At 36.1% G+C, this 15,624-nt stretch overlaps 1 protein-coding gene across 2 annotated transcripts; it reads left to right on the top strand.

Annotated features, from left to right (window-relative positions):
- The first annotated feature begins 15 nt into the window (after positions 1-15).
- plbd1a (phospholipase B domain containing 1a) lies at positions 16-12,507 on the top strand. 2 transcript variants are annotated; one of them, XM_028455116.1, is made up of 11 exons: positions 16-220; positions 1,834-2,056; positions 3,370-3,453; positions 3,609-3,750; positions 4,918-5,058; positions 6,289-6,433; positions 6,505-6,705; positions 7,479-7,619; positions 9,559-9,744; positions 10,880-10,986; positions 11,989-12,507. In XM_028455116.1, exons 1-11 carry the CDS (start codon positions 151-153, stop codon positions 12,163-12,165), a joined length of 1,617 nt encoding a protein of 538 aa, XP_028310917.1. In that variant the 5' UTR covers positions 16-150; the 3' UTR covers positions 12,166-12,507. The 2 variants fall into 2 exon arrangements, with proteins under 2 accessions (XP_028310917.1, XP_028310918.1); XM_028455117.1 differs by lacking the exon at positions 16-220 and having other exon boundaries at positions 2,005-2,133.
- The last annotated feature ends 3,117 nt before the right edge of the window (positions 12,508-15,624 follow it).

Genomic DNA, 15,624 nt, shown 5'->3' on the forward strand with positions numbered 1-15,624 from the left:
TTTCCGTTCACGCTGAGCCAATCAGAAAAGACTCACAACCCGTGATTTCCTCCTCCTGCTTCTTTTCTTATTCCTTCTAATCCACTCCTGTGTTTTGTCCTGTTTGTGCACTTTATTATTAGCGTTTAGTCGTGGATTGTGTCCACAGATATGGCTTCACTGAAGCTTTTTTATGCTGCTTTTCTGCTGTTTGTGTCCGCCTCCTTCGCCTCAGCAGACAGTAAGTAGGTCGACTTCATGGGAAATGTCCTGCTGTTGTTGTGTAAGGATTTAATGCTGTTTTCTGACTGTATTTGACCTGTAAATGACTCTTAAATGTCTGAATGCTGTGTTTATTAAAACCTCTCCAATCCACTGACTGTTCATTTTATATTGTATATTGGTAAAATAAAGAAAACTGGATATTTATGAAAAAAAAAAAAAAAAAAATATATATATATATATATATAATAAAAATGTATTTATAACTTAATAAAAAAAACTTAGCACGTACACTTTAGATTCGTTTAGAAATTAATATCCTGCTGAAGAAAAAAAATAATAAGTAAGACTGCGAGTTTTACTTATGTCAGCATTTCACGTTTATAATATAAAAGCCAATCTAATCAGAGCTAAGTGGAATGGCGCATGCGTGGTGAGGTTTGTTTACTATTCAAATTCAGAAAACTTTATTATTTTTTGACAATTTTCTTAAAAATAAAAAAATAAAAAAGAGTACAGTAACAATTACAGTGACATTATGTTACATATTCGACAAATAATTGCACTTGTAATTATTAATATTTTTTAAATTGTGGTTCACATTTATTAATGCAAGTATGACGCATTTGCAGCCAATTTTACAAATTGTCTGTGAGTTTTAAGACTACTAATAAATATCATCTGACTCATTCACTCCATTTAAAAGTTGTTAAACTGCTTATTTTTTTATTGTTGTAATTGTATCTTAATTTTTCTATAAAGCCCATTTTAGCATTGCTTTATAACTGTTTAATTAACATTTGCTAATCTGATGTAGCAATTGTCTTTGTATTATACTAATATTGTATCATACTAAACTTTAGAATTCGATTTATGTTTAAATAAATGTTAAAAAATACTAATATTGTAAAAAAAAAAAAAAAGTTATAAAAACTACAAATATTGTGCAGAAATGCAGAATAACTGGTCTTTGCTTCTGAGAGAATTGAGTAACGCTGTCAGAATAATGCCAGAATATAAAACAATGCAACTTTAAATATAGTTTGAATATATAAAACACCTAAAAGTGTTGCCAAATAGTTCAAGAGTACAGTTTTGAGCAGTGCTTTAACCTGGTAATGGAAGGTATTCCTAATAATGTGGTTAGTGTTTGCCACACACTACACATTGTGCAGTTTAATGGACACACACACGCACTTCCACGTGCACACAAACAAGGATTACACACATGAGCACAAATTAATGCTGGTATTTTAACTTTAACTGACCATCTGCTGCTTATGTATGAATTCTAACAGTCTTTAACTTGGTCAGCAACACATGCCGGGCCTCACTACGTTTTCCAGCTGTTTGTTAATAAAAGTGGCATTTTTCATCAGCAAATTGAACCTAGAATTGTCTTTATTTATCAATGTCTTTTTGAGTTAAAAATATTGAGATTTATATTGTATATTGCCATTTTGGGAAAAAAATAAAAGTGCATCTCGCCCAGACCTGGCCATTCATATGTCCTAAATGAACATACGTGATGAATGTGAGTGCAGGCCTGCGTGGCAAACTTTGTTACTCCATGATGAGCTAAAGGCAGAGTTGGCACCTTAGATTGTTTATTCCTGTCCCTGTTTGTGTCAGAGGTGACAGCAGCCACCGTGTACTGGGAACCCCAACATAAGACGGTTCTGCTGAAGGAGGGCGTGATGGAGAAGGAGGGCGACGCCTACGGGTACCTCAACCACACGCTGCTGACCACAGGGTGGAGTGTCCTGGAGATCCGTGCCGGCTACGGGGAGACTCCGGAAACGGACGAGATCACCTTCTTCCTCGCTGGATACCTGGAAGGTTTTCTCACTGCCCAGTACGTGGTGCCACCGTCCTCACCTTTCATATTGTCAAGGCCCAGTGAGGGCTCCAACTGTCAATATTAACAAAAGGGTTTGTCTGAATATTCCCTCCTATCTCCTTTCCTATCCCCTGTTCCTTCCCCGGAAGTGTTTAAGTGGCGGCCATGATAAGGAGTGTTCCGATTCTCTAAAAGCTAAGGAAAGGAGGCTCAAAGCTTCCTTTATAACGTCCTTTAGGTTAGGAAACATTGATGCATCCTTTACCAAAGTAGAACGGGTAATGCTACCCCACAATTGATTAAAAACCCTTTATTTGTTGACTCGGCTCCTCAGAGTAAAACAAATCAAATTGTACAAAGTAAAATCTTAATCTGTGTTGAATTACCTTTGAAACGATACATCACACGACTGTGTTCCGATCAATTTATAAATTACCGGAAAAGGGGGCTTGACCCTGAGCCTCATTTCAAAGAAAGGGCTTCGGGCATCTTATCATAATCATTCATAGAGTATTCATACCAAAGTGCATTCTGATCTAATGAGAACTAACGGAGGAGTAGTCATTTGAAAAATGGCGCCCTCGTGACACGTACGGGGTAATGGGCCCCATTTACTATATATTGGTATGTGCCAATGATTCGGTACCACCAACTGTCGTAATATTTGACTCGCAAATAAATGAGAAATTTACTTTTGTTTTATTTTCTTTTAGGGCACAAATCAAAAATCGGGCTCGAGCATCGATGCGTACACATCTATAGATTATAGCTACCAAATTTTATTCCGATCCGTTCACGAATAACAGAGGAGTAGTGATTTTAGCTAGTGTTCACTACAAGAAGAAGAACAACAACAAAGTGAGTGGCGTTTTGAGTCCCGTTGTCCAGTCTATTAAAAATGCAAAGCAGGTTTGCATAAATAACCTTACATAAAAAAACAATAGATAAATAGATGAATTAAATACAAATAAAGATGCAAACTACTAGTACAAACTACATAAAATAACAACAATCTTCAATTACAGTATGTAAGGATATCGTTATAATCCAGTTAGTACTTTTGACTTAATTCTGCTAACAAATAAATAGATGAACGCCCATGAAATTATTACCTTTTTGGCGGATTTACAAAAATATTGATGAATTATTAATTCAATAAAATCTAAACATGCTCTAAAATTCAGGTTCTTTATGTATCAACTGATCTAAACAAAGTGTTAAAGATTCCTCCAAGAGTTGAAATGTTTTTAAGCTAAACTTCAGATTCAGTTGCAATAACTGAGCTCAAATCAACACGACGTGATGACTGAGAACCTTCTCCTCCAAAGGCAAATGATGGATCACTACAGCAACATGTACCCACAGCTGATCCACAAACCAGAGGTTCTCCATCCCGTCCAGAACTTCATGATGTGAGTTCCCTCTCTTTTTATTCACGGCCAAGGGAAGGAGAAATGTTTATTTTCCACGTGTGTGTCTGCACGCAGCAGTAACGTGTGCAGAGGCATTAGAGCTGAGTGTTGCCTCAGTGCATTGTGGGTAAAGAGCTTGTCTCTGGTGCTCACAGGAAGCAGGACCAGTGGGTGAGGCAGCAGGTGAAGCTGAACAGGAGCTCAGATCCTCTATGGAAACACGCCGGCTTCATCGTGGCTCAGATGGACGGGCTGCATGCTGGAGTGGCAGACTGGGCCAAGAAACAGGGGAAAAAGGTCACATGATCACCTACATTCACTCTTATTATATTCTATTTTTCACATTTATTTAGTAACTACTGTGTACATTTAACATAAACATAATTTTATGAATGCATTTGAATTAATCTCTTTTTTTACTTTTAGTAGATAGGACCTCAAAAAGTAAAAAAAAAAGAAGAAGTTATTAGGGCCTCAGATTTTCAATATAAAATGTTCCTAAATTCTGTTAAATAAAATAAAATGAAATAAAATAAATTTACAATAAATAAGGAGGAGGTTGATCCCACTAGCACAAACCCCCATCCCCTTGTGCCGATTAGGTTCTGGCTGTGCCCCTCTGTTTGTGTGGGTACTGGGTTAACTGGTTTATTTATTTATTTCTATAAATACATATATTATTATTTTATTTTAATTTATTTCGACTCCTTCTACCCCTTCCCTCAGATTAAACCCCCCCCACATGGTATAAATAATAAATATTATGTAAATATTTACTCCTCACCTACTGTCCTATTGTATTGTGTATGTACTGTATTATGTCTGTGTATCATGTGTATATATATACTGTATATATATATATGATGTTTTGTCATGTGTTGCATGTTACAATATAAAATGAATGTAAAAAAACAACATTCGCATTTCTCTCATCATACACTCACTGACAAACTAAACGTCCCCAAATCATGACAAAAATGCTTAGTTTGGAATGATAAAGATACATTTTTTTAATAGTTATTTTTTTAGCCGAAACATGTATGTTCAAATCTCATGAGTGGGATTTCGTAGCTTTTGACGTGCTCGTCTTTTTATTTCTTCCAAATACTTGCTGCAGGTTTAACCACCTGTTTAACAAGTAAATAAAGTAAATGTACAATATTCTTCCAAAACATGTAATTGTGGGGAATATTTCGTGTCATGTTGCTATTTCCATTTTTCCAGTGATTTGCATTGCTGTCTTAAAAAGATTGCACTTCTTGTAGTGTTGACCTTCGACAGCATGTGCAGACAAAGTGGAAAAAAAAAATCAAAATAAATGATAGTGATTTCCGTCCAATTTTGCGTGATCACGGATTTCTTTCCTCATGGGATTTTTTTGCTATACGTTGTTTAGGTTCAAACTCCATCTTCATCATTGATTATTTCCCTTCACTGACCGTGTGTGTGTTTCTGCTCCCACAGCCTTTGTCTCTGTTTGCTGTCCAGTTCCTGAACGCGGTGGGAGACTTGCTGGATCTAATCCCGGCCTTGGTTCCCGACTCCAAACACTTTCTCCGAGACTTCCAGCTCCCTGGAATGGGTCACTGCTCGGCCCTTATAAAGGTCGGTTAGCAAGCGTAGCTTATAGCATATAGCTACCGTATTATACACTATAAACTCAATGAGTATATACTGTCTACTGTATACTATATGTATAATTAGGATGATGAGGATGCCAGCTGAAGTTTTCCTAAGATGCATTTTGAACCTACAATGACAAAAACCTGAAGCACACTGAGGTATTTTCCGAGGCCCTTCATTGTGCTAGTGACAAAACTTCTGGTTAACTTCAAAACAAGAGCTTTATTTACAAACGAGTCAAAAAACAAATGGACGACAAGAAGAGATGCTTTTATATTTTAAAAAGGCAATATTTGATTTTTAGCTTGAAGCTGGTCCCAGGACCATTTTACATTCCGCTCGCAATGCATCATGGGACGGTTGAGTATGACTAGTGTGCCCTTTGTGCACACTCATATAAAATATATTCCCATATAGTATATATCCAGGTATTTCCCGAGTACTCAATTTTTTCATACTATCTCATGTGAACGCACTGCATACTCATTTTGACATCAGACTCTGTATGAGTAATATATTAGTATGCATATATGTGACAGTTTAACTAGCAATAATAATGACAATCAATACATTTTGCTACAATATCCACAAAAATCCATTTTTTATTTTTCCATCACCAGCTAAATGTAAGAGTTTAATCACATATTTCTCATGATAGACGATGAAACCGCAAAACTAACTTCAGATCTGAAATCACTGCCATTAAATTATGTCATGTCATGTTTATTTATAGAGGACCTTTCATGTACAAGACAATTCAAAGTGATTTACACTAAACAATTGTCACTAGCACACCATGAAAATTACATTAAAAAATCAAAACATTTAAAACAATATCAATCAATGAAACAGAATAATAGATGAAACAGTGTGACTGTTGAATAAAAATGTCTGAGAGTTTGGGTGGACTTGCAGTTTTCTGGGAGTTTGTTCCACAGATGAGGAGCATAACAACTGAACGCTGCTTCTCCATGTTTGGTTTTTGTTCTCGGAACATAAAAAGACCTCTGGGTGGTTGATCCCGAAGTAGAGGGTCTGCGATGTATTTGGGTCCTGTACCGTGTAGTGCTATATTATTTTATAGTCAATTTTCTGATTGATTGGAAGCCAGTGAACGGGTTTAAGAACTAGAGTTATGTGATCCACTTTCTTTGTATTTGTGAGGACTCGGGCAGCAGCGTTCTGAATTAACCGCTGCTTTTTTCTCCTCAGATGCTACCCGGCTTTGAAAACATGCTTTTCGCTCACTCCAGCTGGTACACGTACGCCGCCACCATGCGGATCTACAAACACTGGGACTTCAACATGGCCGATCCTCACGCAGCCACCGGAAAACTGTCCTTCAGCAGCTACCCCGGTATGTTACCCACTGTGCATTGCAGCAGGCAGCGGGTGCTCAGGGCCTCATGGTGCCCATGGTGTCTGCAGGCTTCCTGGTGTCTCTGGATGACTTCTACCTCCTGGGCAGTGGCTTGATGATGACACAGACCACCAACAACGTCTTTAACTCCACCCTGTTTGATGCCGTCACACCACACAGCCTGCTGGCCTGGCAGAGAGTGCGTCTGGCTCACAGTTTGGCTCACACGGGCGAGGAATGGGCCAAAACCTTCTCCAGGCACAACTCAGGTCAGCCTAGCAAGCTAACTGCTAACACTGCTGAGTAGGGATGCACGATATTGGATTTTTGGCTGATATTTGACATATCGTTTGGCCGATAACTGATGTTGTTTTTTATCCTCACACCAGATTGCAGATATCATCTAGCAGGGTTTGGGACGGGATGTAACTGAAACTGAATTTTCCCTCGGGGATTAATAAAGTACAATCAATCAATCAATCAATCAATCAATCAATTACAATTATGGTGTAATTTTAATTGTAATTTCTAAAATCTGTTGCTGCCGTAGTTGAGTTCAGATAATTGTAATTGCCAATGAAAATCTGTTAAAATTGTCCATAATAATTTTACGCAAAACTGGGGAACCATATTACAATTCTATGTACAGTTCTACACATATGTAGTTAACAATTGTCTCATATTAAGCTAAGGTTATTTATTTCAAGCTCAGTAATTGTGATTAATCGTAACTGAACTTTAGTAATTGAGAATGTATTTGTAATTGATTTTCTGAGGATAAAATGTCACTGTAATCGTAATTGAATTGCAATTTCAAATCTGAAAATAATGTAACATCAGTAATCATTCCTTGTACAAAATAAGAAAAATTTTGCAATGTACAAACTATAAAACATGTCATTTATTCATGAGAATTCTTTTTTAAACAAGTAAGATAGTTACTCTCGTCTTAAATGATATTGAATCTCTTGGTTGAGGCATTCAGTGTGGTAGTGAATTTAAATCACTGCATGCGCTAACACCTTGTTTGGACTTTGTGTAGGAACATACAACAACCAGTACATGGTTGTGGACCGGAGCAGAGTGAAGCTGGGTCACAGCATCAGTGAAGGCGCTCTGACGGTGGTGGAGCAGATTCCAGGGCTGGTGGAGTTCTCTGACCAGACACAGGCTCTGCGCAGCGGTAGGTCGTCTCTATCAGATGTTCTTTACTGACCACTGATGTTACACATGATGCAAAGAAATGACCAAAAATACATGTTTGAAACAATACAAATGTAAGTGTGGGACTGATTTGGAGGTTTGATTAAAAAAAAAAAAAAAAAAGTCTTTTGGGATGTTGATGTTTATAAATACACACACCGATTTGATGTGATCAATGTGTAAGACCAAATGTTATTACAAGTTCTGATTGGATTTCGTCCCATGTAACAAAATTATAGTTTAATTTTTATTAGTCAATAAAAATATGAATATGTATTTAAGTCTCGTTATTGTCACTTAAAGGAATTCAGTCGATGAAAACCTTGAGTCGTCATCTTTTGACTAAAATAGTTTTTGGTCAAAATGTTGTCATTAGGACGATTTTAGTTATAGTCTAGTTTTAGTTTACTAAATGACATTAAGATTTTAGTCTAATAAATTGATTATGATACAGTCGATTACAACACAAAGCATGAGAGCTTATAAAGTTTTTAAAGATTCAATTACCATTTACCAACCTGAAATGAGATGGTATTAAGGAAAGTCCCGCCTTCCACTCAATAAAAGGGGTTTTGATCGATAGTTCTGATTGGACTTTGTCCCATGTGAATATTATAGTTTAGTTTGTATTAGTCAACAAAAATATCAATAGTCACTTAAAAAAAATCTAATGATGAAAATCTGAAGTCAACAAAATTGTACACAGGTTCAAGCTTGTTGGTCTTCTTTGTCTTCTTTGTCTACTACTTTGTCTTATTGTTCATCTTCTACTTAGTGTTTGTCATCTACATCATCTTGTTTGTTATCTTCTTTGTCTTGTTTGTCCTATTCTTAGTGTTGTCCATCATTTACTTTGTCTTGTTGGTCTTGTCTTCTACTTTGTCTTGTTTGTTTTCTTCTTCGTCTTATTTGTGTCTGCCTTGTTTTTTGTCTACTTTGTCTTGTTTGTCCTGTTCTTTGTGTTGTCTGTAATTTACTTTTATCTTGTTGTTAATTGTCTTTGTCATGTTGGTCTTGTCTTCTACTTTGTCTTTTTTTTTTGTTCTTCATCTTGTTCGTGACTATCTTGTTTGTCTTGTCTTCTACTTTGTCATGTTTGTTGTCTACTTCGTCTTGTTGGTCTTGTCTTCTACCTTGTCTTGTTTGTCCTGTTCTTCGTGTATTATGTCATTTATTTTGTCTTGTTTGTCTTGTACCCATTCTGTTTTTCTTCTACTTCATCTTGTTGGTCTTGTGTGTTTTCTTTTTTGTCTACTTCATCTTGTTGGTCTTGTCTTCTACTTTGTCTTGTTTGTTTTCTACTTCTTCTTGTCTATCTTGTTGGTCTTGTCTTCTACTTTGTCTTGTTTGTCCTGCTCTTTGTGTTGTTTGTCATTGATTTGTATCTTGTTGGTCGTTTGTCATCTTTTTTGTTTTGTTCGTCTACTACTTTGTCTTATTGTTCATCTTCTACATCGTGCTCGTCTTCTACTTTGTCTTGTTTGTCCTGTTCTTGGTGTCGTCCGTGCTATAGTTTGTCTTGTTGGTTTTGTACTTTGTTCCATTTGTCTTCTATTTAATCTTGTTGGTCTTGTTTGTTTTCTTTTTTTGTCTTGTTGGTCTTGTCTTTTACTTTGTCTTCTTGGTTTTCTTCTTCATGTCTATCTTGTTTATCTTATCTTCTACTTGTATTGTCCAACATTTACTTTGAACATGTTGGTCTTGTTTGTTGTCTTCTTTGTCTTACTGATCTACTTAATCTTCTCTTCTTCTTGTTTTTTGTCTGCTTTTTTTTTAACTTCTTTTTCCAAAGACCATTAACAGAAATATAAATACAAAGCAGAGTTAACATCAATATTCTCCACACGTTTAGGACATGAGCCTAGATTGGAGTAGCTAACTGCTGAAACGTCTTTGGTTGTTGCTTTTTCTTACCGCAGGTTACTGGCCGTCCTACAACGTCCCGTTCCACCGGAGGATTTACCTGCTGAGCGGTTATGGGGAAATGTGGAAACAACATGGAGACGACTTCTCCTACGATCTCTGCCCCAGAGCCAAGATCTTCCGTCGGGATCAGGGAGACGTGGAGGACCTGGACTCTCTGAAGCACATCATGAGGTTTAACGGTGTGTCTACGGCTGATTTTCACACAATTTTACTTTAGTGAGCTTGTTAAATGTGAGATACAGGTTTCTATTCAGGATTTTTGGTGATTTCTCAGTCTGTGTACTGTCTGTTCTTTGGTTATTTCATTTTAGAACCAAATCAAAATAACAAATAAACCGTGTGGTTATTTTATTTTACTAAGACAAATCAAATACAGAAAAACAGAAACATTAAAAAACCAGCTAAGCAGCTGTTTTAAAATTAAATGTTGTTGTGTTTGTGAGATATTTGGATATTTAGAGGGAAATTAGGGTGAGCGCTTAAGCATGTCACCATCTGTCACAGTGAACAGAACCAGAACTGAAGTCCACTGCACCAGGTCTCCTCACACAAAATTACTTTTTATAATTTATTTCAGCAGTTTTTTCTGGTTCTGCTCTTGTTTTCATGCAGTCTGTGGATGTTTCAGCTTGTAACAGCTGCTCACGGTTAAGTTTTGTTTTGTGGTGTTACAGTCCAAATAGTATCCAATTAAATTGGTGTCTGACTATCGACTGTAGGGCCGGTGTGAGGAACAATAGATGTTAGAACTTGTACGATTTGACACTGTTGCATAAACAAATACATACCTTTTTGAAGGCAGGTAAAGTATTTATTTGCACGTTTTGCCACTAACGGCAGACGTCAACATAAACTGAAGTTGATCACAAGAAAGGAGGAGCACCAGTAGAGTCATTACACTACCTCAGGTTCCTTTAATCATATATCATGTGCATGCTTTTCGTAACCTCAATTTTTTTTTGTTATATAACGTTTCAATTCACCAGTTCTTTTTTGTCCAGGAGTGAAAGTCCGCCCCTGTCTGTGGGTCCCCTCTGTGTGGTGACCTTAAAACATTAAGCTCTCGTCTTAGTTTTCCCGTAAATATTCAAATATCACACGAACAGAACAATATTTCATTTTAAAACAGAAAAACGCTGCTCGTCTGTTTTTTTTCTGTTTTTTTTTTTGTATTTCTGTTTTGGTTTTAAACCAGTAAAACAAAGTAATCACACTCTTTATTTATTTTAATTTGGTTTTGAAACGGAATAACCTAAGATTTTTTTCTCTTGCTGCTGTGTTTTTGTGACACTCCTTTGTTTTCTTGTCTTAAAGACTATAAGAAGGATCCGTATTCCAAAGGTGATCCATGTAAGACCATCTGCTGCCGCAACGACCTGAATACGAAGCGTCCTTCCCCAGGAGGCTGCTACGACACTAAGGTACGCCATCATTTCAGTTCCAGTTTATTTCTATGTTTCAGTCTAACAAAAACCCATTCAAACATTAATCACAATTTAGAAATGCATAAGACTGAAACAAAAATGCTAACATGACCAACATAAATCGAAACATTTGTTTCTCAATAATACATACAAAAGATGCAAGCATTCAACAAGTACATTTGAGTTGCCTTTTGTCAAATAATAAAAAAAATCACACATGCACTTTTATATACAGCATTTAACAAAACACACAAACATATTTCTACTGCTTCACTTCACCCTCTAAAATATATTGTGACATTTTCTTTTTGAAAATAGTGTGTCACTCATTTTTATTTTTTTTAATCAACATTATTCCACAATTTAACGCCGAGAACAGACAGACATCTTCGTTTTATTTCTAATCTTGTTTTTGGTAAAATAAACATAAATGGATCTCTTAGGCTGTATTTGCTGGTCTGTAGTGAGAAGTGTTTTTGAGCGCATTTATTTTAGCTTTGAATATTATCTGTGTTATTTTATAATTAACAATATATTTAAATTCAATAAGTTTTGATTTAACAAATAATGGATGTGTGTGGTCATATTATCCTGCTTGGTTCATCAATCGTATGGCCTTTTTTTTTTTTTTTGCCAAAAAAACAATACAATATGTTCTTAAAAGTGGTCCCCCATAGTTCTACAAAGTATGTCATATATAGGAGTATTAAAGTACAATAACTTATCAACAAGGAATTGTAATTAGGTAAATATTTTGTTTTATATAACACACCAAGTGTTTTATTTATTTATTTATTTATTTGTCTTTATATAATTAGTGTTGCCTTTAAGATAATTTAGGTCAAATATGACTCCTAAAAACTTGGTATCAAAGACACGCTCAATTTTATCTCCATTTATTTCAAGTTTTATTTCTTCATCACACTCACCCTCCCATCACCTCGTCTGCTAACCTCGCACTGGTCTCTTTTGGGGTGATTGTTGTGTTTTCTTCTTCAGGTGACAGATTTCCACATGGCCGAAGACTTCCGTGCAGAGGCGTTGAACGGGCCGACCACGCAGGACGGACTCCCGCCGTTTAACTGGGACCAGTTCAGCAGTGTAGTCCACCAGGGCCTCCCACAGTTCTACAACTTCAGCTTCGTCATGATGCAGCCGCGTCTTTTCCAGCCATGAATGTTTGTGTGCGTTTCTGGTCCAGCTTTACAATCTGTTTTCAGATTTCAGTGACAGATTGTACAAATCATTGAACAATGATTGTTTACTTGAATAATGTCTCAGGTCAGTGCAAGCGGATTTCTTCTGCTGTTGCCTTACACGAACAATCATTTTTAAAGCCAAACAAATGCAATAAATTGTGCCACCTTTTAGTTATTGATGAACTTGAATGTCTCTCATGTAGAAACACTGACCTTTAAATGAAACAAGCATGAAATGTGATTCTCAGGGGGTCAAACTGTTTTCGTGATTTTAATTTTTGGTTTTCTGTACAAAATAAAGCACTATCTTTGCCATTTAGTTTGTTTCTGTCTCTGTGCTTGCTCGCTCTAAAACATGTTTAATATTCACATTACATGCATTATAAAAATTATAATAAATTATTAAATTATTATTTTTTGTTTTGAAATGATCAACAGACATTATGAAACTACAAAAAAATGAAATGACCAGAGAACAATCAAATGCATCACATCATAGCCAACCAATCAGATTAAATGTAATGTACGGTGCCATACCAGACACAAAACTCTAAAACACATGTTTTAAAGTTCATAAATGCAACTGTATTTGTGCTTGATTTTTTTTATTCGGAATTGAAGTCATTAATGCTATTTTATTTAAAAAAAAAAAAAGAATTGTACATTTTGACAAACCTTTTATTTTATACAGTATTTTCCTTTGTGGAAAATAAATAAAGTTCCAATTGTGTCAGTGTCTCTTCCTTTTTAAGTTTATACATGAGAAGTTTACTGTATGCAAGGGAACCATGGCAATATTTATTACCACTAATAAAAGCTACTTTTTACTTGTACTTGAGTATTTTATGCATGACTTACTTGTACTTGAGTACAATTTTAATTAAGTAACAGTATTCTACTTGAGTAGGATGTATCATTCAGTACTCTTTACACCTCTAATATTTGATCATTATTTATATTATTTATATTTGAGCTGTTTTTAAATGTAAACTCTACCAGAGGTGAAGTTACACTCCTGACCCGAGGGGGCAGTAATGTGCCAGTGTGTGCAGTTTTCGATTAAAGTATTTCATTTCTTTATTTATTTTATATTCAAATATATAATACAGTAAATACACAGACATCATTTTTAAGCATATGCATCTATTTCTGAACATTTTATACACGAAGTAAAATTTAAAAGGTAAATTAACATTTTAAAAACATGCTGACTCTTCTTCTTCCTCCTCCTAACCTGTGGTCTCATCTTCTTCATTCTGTCTCAGTGTGAAGGTCCTGTGGAGGAAGAGGAGCTTCCTCTCTGCACACAGAGCCTTCCTCTGTTGTCTGAAACCAGAGAGGCTGGCATTCCTCTGCCCAGGCCTCAAACAGGGTCCTGGGCTCCAGAGTCTCACTGGGAGTGCAAAGCTAGCCCTGTTCCTGTGTCACAGCCCTCCCTCAAAGGTGCTGGACAATCAGGGTCTTTGTGGAGACCAGCTGGTGGTGAACAGCCCAGCAAAACCTTCAGTGTGCACAGAGTGTGAAGAAGACCAGGAACCTGACTTTATCTGGATTATGGATTCTTCTTTTATATTTTTAAATGATGAAGGAATGAGCTGCTCTCACAAACTGGGGACACTCCATTCACCTATGAGGTAAAGTCATATCTTCTTTTCTGACAACAAAGCTCAAAATGGAAACCATTTGTAGCTCATGACCTGTTAATTCCATGCATTATGCTTTTTTTTTTTTTTTAAAGTAAAATTCCTACTTTCTGCAAGTGGCAGGTCCTTTAAACCAGTGGTTCTCAAACTTTTTTTTTGACTCAAGTACCCCCTTTCTCCTAGTTCTGAATCCAAGTACCTTCTTTGTCTGACTACATCATTTTGCTCAGAATATTTTGAAAAAACAAGTATAGAAATTATTTAATGTCTCCAATATATTTATTGCTAAAGTTTTTAATTATTTCTGGTTGTTTCTCACCAAGTGTGTATTTTCAGTTCATGTTCTAATCAAGATACTTTTTATCATCATTATTATGATGACTACTCTTAATGCTTTCATTTGGTAATTTTCCACTTTCCCTCTAATCAAGTTCTTCTTGTAGTGGCATTGCGTTCCCATAGGGGTACACGTACCTTCATTTGAGAAACACTGATTTAAACCAGGGGTTCTGAACTGGTCTCACCCTGGGACCCACATTTTGCCACGGTCATTAAATCACAACCCACTTTTTTTTTCTTTTTTTTTTTTTCAGAATTCAACCAACCAAATTTTGTTTTTCATAAATACCTGTTGAAAACACACACACATGTAATTAAAAACAAAAACATAAATCTATTTATTTTCCTGTGCAACATGCATTTCACAGCATGCCTATCAAAAGAAAAGTTTCTTTCAAAGTAAAAGACGAGTCCAACATGAGACATTAAGTGTTTTTGTTGTTTTGTTTTTTTTAACCAGCTGTACGCACCCCAGCCAGTACAGCTCTGTGACCCACTTTTGGGTCCCTACCTACCAGTTAAGAATCACTGCTTTAAACACACACACACACACACACACACACACACACACACACACACACAGAGAGAGAGAAACAGAGAAAAGCAACAATCTGAGTTATTTTTCTATTTTCTAATTCCTAAAGGTGTTTAAATTCTGGGTTCAGGCATACAATTAGGCAGGATGCAATGTTAGACCACTTAACATGCTTTATTTCAGCATTCAAAATAATTAAAAACATCTCAATTTCATATACATATACAAAACAGGCAAATTCTTGCGATGTTGTTCTTTCACGAGCACAGCTATCCTGCTTTCTTCCTGTGCATTTTATTTAAAATCACTAACTCCGAATTTTGTTGTTTCTGTTGTTGTGGGTTTATTTTAATTGATTGCACGAAAAACAAGACTAACTACAACAGCTTTGGGAATGAAGTGAGGAGAAGATTTTTGAATCACAAAAAGGTGCAGAAATTACAAAAAAAAAAAGAAAAAAGGAGAACTTAGTTTGGAGGCAAATGCTGCCATTGATCGAAGTAGAAAAAGCTGTTTGTTTCTATCTGGACACCAAGAGCTTGAGTGTTTTTTTTTTTTTTTAGTTTTAGTTTTAGCACCAAGAAGGTCCTGGTGAAACCAGAGAGACTGCAACACCACAAAACAATCGAGCCACTCTGGACATTCAGGACACTTCAAAGAAAGAGAAGCACCTTTAGCTGGTCCTGCGTCTGATAGTGTCAACAAACCTGGACCCCTCTCCCTCTCCTGCAAGCTTCCTCTCTACAACACCAAACATTCTCCCATGCTTTCCTGAGGTAGCCAAAAAAACAAGTTTAAACCCACATTTCTCTGCTGGTGGTTTTAATGTGACATTAAAAAAAAAAAAGAAAAAGAAAAACAGGAACAAAAGAGAGCAACCACAATGACAAAACCAATCGCAACAGCTGCTACAACAGCG

This window comes from Gouania willdenowi, chromosome 8, assembly GCF_900634775.1.
Source record: "Gouania willdenowi chromosome 8, fGouWil2.1, whole genome shotgun sequence".
Taxonomy (NCBI): Eukaryota; Metazoa; Chordata; class Actinopteri; order Blenniiformes; family Gobiesocidae; genus Gouania; species Gouania willdenowi.

Coding starts and splice junctions, on each gene's coding strand:
- plbd1a (XM_028455116.1), top strand. CDS start 151: ATGGCTTCACTGAAGCTTTTTTATGCTGCTTTTCTGCTGTTTGTGTCC. Junction 7,620..9,558: donor GACACAGGCTCTGCGCAGCG/GTAGGTCGTCTC, acceptor TTCTTACCGCAG/GTTACTGGCCGTCCTACAAC. Junction 10,987..11,988: donor GAGGCTGCTACGACACTAAG/GTACGCCATCAT, acceptor TTTCTTCTTCAG/GTGACAGATTTCCACATGGC.